Source organism: Bison bison, unplaced genomic scaffold (genome assembly GCF_000754665.1).
Source record: "Bison bison bison isolate TAMUID 2011002044 unplaced genomic scaffold, Bison_UMD1.0 scf7180017864495, whole genome shotgun sequence".
Lineage (NCBI taxonomy): Eukaryota > Metazoa > Chordata > Mammalia > Artiodactyla > Bovidae > Bison > Bison bison.
In genome coordinates, this window is record NW_011495054.1 from 6,839,080 (window position 1) to 6,845,468 (window position 6,389).

The 6,389-nt window shown below is 53.7% G+C and overlaps 1 protein-coding gene across 1 annotated transcript in view; it reads left to right on the forward strand.

Moving 5' to 3' along the window:
• Window positions 1-6,389, forward strand: part of TRPV4 (transient receptor potential cation channel, subfamily V, member 4) — a 35,006-nt gene that overhangs the window by 13,962 nt on the left and 14,655 nt on the right. The window contains exons 4-5 of the mRNA XM_010828843.1: window positions 5-180; window positions 3,300-3,472. Coding sequence (XP_010827145.1) covers window positions 5-180; window positions 3,300-3,472 — 349 coding nt within the window. The remainder of the gene's footprint in view (window positions 1-4; window positions 181-3,299; window positions 3,473-6,389) is intronic.

Sequence of the window (6,389 nt, forward strand, 5' to 3'; positions counted from 1 at the left end):
GAAGTTCCAGGGCGCCTTCCGCAAGGGGGTGCCCAACCCCATCGACCTGCTGGAGTCCACCCTGTACGAGTCCTCCGTGGTGCCCGGGCCCAAGAAGGCGCCCATGGACTCGCTGTTTGACTACGGCACCTATCGTCACCACCCCAGTGACAACAAGCGGTGGAGGAGGAAGGTCATAGAGTGAGTATTGCTGGCTGCCTGGCCAAGGGTCTCCTCTGTATTGAATTCGCCCATCCACCCATCCGTCCACCCACCCACCCTTCATCTACTCATTCATTCATCCAGCTACCTGTCTTTCCACCTAACCATTCACTCGTCCAGTCCATCCATCCATCTGTCCACCTGTCCATCATCGACTCCCTCAAGTACCTGTCTGCCCTTCTATCCATCATCTAGTTGTCCTCTCATACCACCCGCTTTCCGTTTGTCCACTGTTTACTCTCCAAACAGCTGTCCATTCTTCTATCTACTCTCCATTTCTATTCATCCAGCCAGTCAGCTATCAAACTATTCATCATTCATTCATTTATTCCATTTTCATATCTCTCTTTCGTTATTTCTCCTTCCTTCTCTCTTTCTCTCTTACCAGCTACCCGCCTTTCCACCTGTCCATCTGTTTGTCCAGTTTATCCTCCATCATCACTCATTCGGATACCTATCGACCCATCTATTCATCTGCCATCTCTCTGTCTAGCCATCTCCACATGAAAACCCGTTAGACCCCACTCAGGCCTCTGTGTGTGTCTGGAGCAGTCTTGAAGTCTGCGTGTGTCCTTCTGTCCCCCCATGCTGATCACAGACTCATTTATGCCCTTGGATGAAGCCCAGCCACCTTCTCAGCCCCTGCTTGGTCAGGAACTGTCTGTCTCCTTTGTTTATTTACCGAGTCATCAGTTTGTTCAGTGAAGGTTTTTGGACCACCCACCACATGCCAGGTTAGGGGAGGGGTTGGTCCTGGGGCTCCAGGAATGAGCCAGGCCAGGTGCTGCCCCTGCTTAGCTTAGATACTGAGTAGCTGTCACTGGCACTTTCAGTTTGGAGGGCAGAACACTTAATAAGCAAGTGAGTAGACAGTTCACTTTGCACTTATCTGGTGGTCCAGTGGTTAAGACTCCATGCTCCCAATGAAGGGAGTATGGGTTCAGTCCTTGCTTGGGGGAGATCACACATGCTGCTTGGTCAAAAAGAAAGAAAGAAAGAGTTGACTCTGGGAGAAGGAAATGGCAACCCACTCCAGTATTCTTGCCTGGAAAAGTCCATGGACAGAAGAGCCTGGCGGGCTGCAGTCCATGGGGTTACGTGACTGAGCCCGCATGCATGAGGAGGGTGGAGGGAGATGGGTTGGTAGCAATAAACTGGTAGAATTGAAAAAAAGAAATAGTTCACTCTGGGGGAGGTGCTGAAGTGAGACTGGGAGCTGATACAGGAAACATAATCCAGGTGGACTTCCTGGAGGAGCTGGCATTTAAGCCCAAAGCTAAGGAGTGAGAAAGGGCAGCCACACAGGGGATTCATTGGAAAAGCTCCTGATTCTGGGAAAGATTGAGGGCAGGAAGAGAAGGGGATTACAGAGAATGAGATGGTTGGATCTCATAGACTCAATGGACATGAGTTTGAGTAAACCCCGGGAGATGGTAAAGGACAAGGAAGCCTGGCGTGCTGCAGTCCATGGGGTTGCAAGGAGTCGGTCATGACTGAGTGACTGAACAACATTCCAGGTGGAGGCTGGAGAAGCTTGAGGTCTCCAAGGAGTGCAGTCTGCAAACTGCTGGATGAACTTTGTAAGCTCCACTCAGAAGTGGAGACAGGCCCAGGACAGTAAGGTGCCCCGGTGCCCGATCTCTTTGGAAGGTTGCATTGCAAGCTGGTGGGCTCTTCGTCTCCCTTTCCCCCTCCTTCAGGCCCTCATCCCCACCACTATCTCAGACAGCTAGGGCTGATGGCTTTGGAGGGGCTGCAGAGGAGTCGGAGCGGGGTGCGGCTGAGCACTTGAGGTCTTCAGAGACCCCGAAGGCTGCCTCAGTGAGGATGGGGGCGGGGCGAGGGTGTTCTTTTCATTTTTTAGCTCAAAGGTCACAGTTCAGGAGCAGGTGAAATGGGGGCTGCCCTAGCTTGTGTGCCCCCCACCCCAGTGTCCAGAAGCACCCCTTCTCCCTTCCCTGGTGCCCCGTCGCTGGAGGCCCCGTCCTGGGGGGCAAGGTCTGGGCCTGGGAACGGCCCTGGGCCGCGCCTCCTGTCTGGCTCCCTCTCTGCTCCCCTCCACTCTCCCGTTCGCACGCTCTCCTCCTCTCCTGTCCGTCCTGTCTTCATTCACAGCCTCCTCCTGCCCCTGTGTGTGCTGGGCGCTGGGTGGGTGAGGATGCGACCTCAGTGCCCCTGGGCTAGCTCTGCGCCAGCTTTTTGTCTCTCAAAACCTAGCACACAGTAGGTGCCCAGTGAATGCTTATTGAATGGCTGATTGACTGTCTGTTTTTTCCCTTCTTTACTTCTCCATCACTTCTCCTCCCCCAGCCCTCCCCACCTTATTCTTTCTCCACCCGCCTCTGCAGCTCAGCGTTTATTCCACACATACAGGCTCCAGACACCCAGTAGCACTAAATAATAACAGGAACAGCAGCTAACGTTTACCAGCGTTGACTGTGGTGGGGCCTTGAGCTAAGCATCTACGTGCATGGCCTCATTTGTCTCAAATGTTTGTTGAATGAATAAATCAAGCAGTGAGTGATTTGAATAAATGATAGAGTTGCTTTATCTTTTAGTCTGGTGTTCCTCCTTTCTGTCCTTAGTATCTTTGTCTCTTCCAGTCTCTGGCTTATTAAGCACTTAATGAAAGACAAAGAGATGGATGGATGGGTGGGTGAATGGGTGGGTGGGTGGAGGGATGGAAGAATGGATGGGTGGACCCCAACAGGTTGATAGGTGGATGGGTGAATGGATGGGTAAGAGGGGTGGGAGTGTGGGTAGTGGATGGATAGGTAGACGGATGGGTGAGTGAATGGGTGGATGGATGGGTGAGTGAATGGGTGGATGGATGGATGGATGAATGGGTGGATGGATGTTTGGATAGATGGTTGGGGACCTTGGGAGCTTCTGTCTGTCTCCACCCAGCACACAGTAGGTGCCAGGTAGTGTTGGGGTAAAACATTCCTCTGTGTCTCCAGATGTCTCTCCCCTCTCAGCCTGGCCCCTCCCTAGGGCTCCAGCTGCCCTCCCCTACAATCCTCCAGCCTCTAAGGCTGGAGACCGTGAGGGTGGGCAGGGGATGAGCCCTCCTATCACCCCGCTTCCTCCCCCTTCAGGAAGCAGCCACAGAGCCCCAAAGCTCCCGCACCCCAGCCGCCTCCCATCCTCAAAGTCTTCAACCGGCCTATCCTCTTTGACATCGTGTCCCGGGGCTCCACAGCTGACCTGGATGGGCTGCTCCCCTTCTTGCTGACCCACAAGAAGCGCCTCACGGACGAGGAGTTCCGGGGTGAGCCACCCAAGAATAGCAGGCAGGCCAGCTGGGGCTTGGGGGAGGCCTGGCGTCAGGGGCCCCCTTTTCCGTCAGCGTCTTCTCTTGGGTCAGTGGGCTGCACTAGCCAGGAAGAGCACTGGACAGGGAGTCTAGTCCTGTGTGTCCATTCCCATATTACTTAACTTCTCTGGGCCTTGGCTGCCTTTCTTCATTCAGCCTTTATTGATGGAAAGTGTCATAGGTAAGCAAGGTCACATTACAGGCTGTTCTTTACCATCTGAGCCACCAGGGAAGCCCAGAGTCTACACCTGGGCTCAGATCCCACCTCTACCACTTAAGGGATCCTTGGCCTCTCTGAGCCTCAGTTTCCTCATCTGTACCCTGGGGAATAATCACAGCACAGCCCTGGCCTCTGCGGACAGAGAATCCCATAGTGCTGAGCACAGGCAGCCAGGGTCCCAGAAGCCCCTGTCCTGTCTGGGGGAGCTCTGGAGGGGGTTGCCGGTCATTCCTGCTTCTGCTCTCCAGGTTCGAGCCCCGCCCCTGCCCAATATTCTGGCTCCCCACTGTAGACTGGAGCCCAGTCACCTGCCTTGGGACGTAGCCCAGACAGCTCCCTCCGGCCTCGTCCAGGCTCAAACATCCGCCCCGGGCCAGGGCTCCCTCCGCTGCCCCGGCCTCTCTGCACATCTGGGAGGGGAGCCTGTGAACCCCTCCACCCAAGTCAGCCACGTACTGTGTGCCAGGTACCAGGTGAGCTGTCATTAACTGGCCAAATGACCCCACAAATCAATATAAAATGTCAAGAACTGTGACCTGCCAGGAAGGAGGGCCTGTCTCAGGTGGGCCGGCCACAGTAACAGGGCTGACGAAGCTCCAGGGAGATCAGGTATTTGGAGACTTTAGGTATTTCAAGCAAATTAAGCGCCTAAATAGGCTGACCAGGTCTGCAGTGTATTTTTCACATATACCTTTACCAGCCAGACTCTCTGAACACCAAAATGGTACTCTGCTGTATCACTGTGTCCATCAGAAGAGAATTACTGGACTTACAAAAAGCGTTCATTCATGGTGCCCGGCCAGGGCGCAGATGGTGTGGCCTTGTTTGGGGCGTGAGGTTAGAGTTGTAGGGGGATGGGGTCCCCCTCTCCCCTCAGAAGGTCTCCATGATGCTGCCAATCTCATTTGGAGATCAACCACATATAAGCCCTGGCCAAACAGCCCCACCTAGCCCCCCAAGTTCACCATGCAAAAGTAGGGAGCTTTGGGGTAGAGGGAGCCCCTGTGAAACAGAGATCGTGGTGCTTTGCCTTTGGTGAGCAGCGCCAGGCTGGACTTGCCAAGACTTCTGGTTTTTCCTGAGTTTAGGACTGGGTCTCTGAGCACAGGCTGAGTTTGGGCAAATGGGTCTGCGTGAGCCTGGGTGGGGGGCTCTAAGACCGGCTGGGGGGAGGTCCCTGACATTGTACCGAATAAGGCAGGTGTAGAGGGGGACTTACTGTGAGGCCCACTACTTAGGGTTCAGGACCCTCTCTTGCTCTGGCCCCCAGTACATCCGTGGACCTAACTTGGAATTTGTAGTTGTGTGTTCATTTTCATAAACAGGATCCCCAAATTGCATGTCTCGAGCTCCGCAAACACTGGCTCCACCCCTGCATGTTTTTCTAGCCAGAGGTTCATGAGCTCATTAGGGGAGTCAGTGACCACCCCCTAAAAAGTTTGACAACTTCCAACAGAAGTTTATTTAGGGCCCCTGGCTCCAGCCTCCCCAGTGGACAAAGCCACTTCGCCACCTGGTGGTGGAGTCCTGTGACTGCAACCACGCCTGATTTCTGGCTGAGCCCTGTTCATGGCTTCTTATCCCAGGACCCAGGTTGGCAGCCCCTTACCCTGCTACAGTCCAAATCAACGGTGTGGTCCCACATCCTACATAAACCACTTAACCCTTGTGGTTTGGAATTCCTTGCAGTGCACAGCATGCCCCTTCACTGAATGTGTATTTACTCAACAAGTGGTTATTGGGCACCTACCAATCGTCAGGAGTGGTACTGGCCTGGGGCAAAAAATGATGAACAAAGCAGACTTGACCTCAAGTTTCTCTCAGTCTCACCCCTGAGAAGCAATCACAGAAACAAATACACAATTACAACCTGTAACTGTGTGTCCACAAAGAAGCTGTGTTGGAGGATTTGACTTGATCAGGAAAATCTGGGAGAGCTTCTGGGAGGAGGTGACACTTGAGCTGAGTTTGAATGAATTAGAGTTAACCAGGTAAAAACTGGAGAAGGCAATGGCACCCCACTCCAGTACTCTTGCCTGGAAAATCCCATGGATGGAGGAGCCTGGTAGGCTGCAGTCCATGGGGTCGCTAAGAGTTGGACACGACTGAGCGACTTCACTTTCACTTTTCACTTTCATGCATTGGAGGAGGAAATGGCAACCCACTCCAGTGTTCTTGCCTGGAGAATCCCAGGGTCGGCGGGGCCTGGTGGGCTGCTGTCTATGGGGTTGCACAGAGTCGGACACGACTGAAGCGACTTAGCAGCAGCAGCAGCAGGTAAAAACAGGTGGGGAAGGATTAGAGAGAAGGTTAAAAAGCAGCATGTGCAAAGTCCCTGTGGCTAACCATGACCAGAGTTGAACTCAGTTGCTATGTGGAAAGTGGATTCAAGGATGTCCAGAGAGGCTGTCCAGGATTCAAGGATGTCCAGAGGAAACCAGGCAGGTGTCCTGGGCATGTGAGAGAGATGCTGGCTGGGCCAGGTTGGTGGCAATGAAGATGGAGAGTGGTGGAGGGCTTGGAGAAACAGGTGAAACCAGTGGGGACTTGCTGGGGGAGAGGGTGTGCGCCAAGGGTAAGATGAAGGCGAGGGACAGAGGTTTCAGCTGGCTAGGGACATCAGTGTCTAAGAAGGGGACACGTGCAGATCGG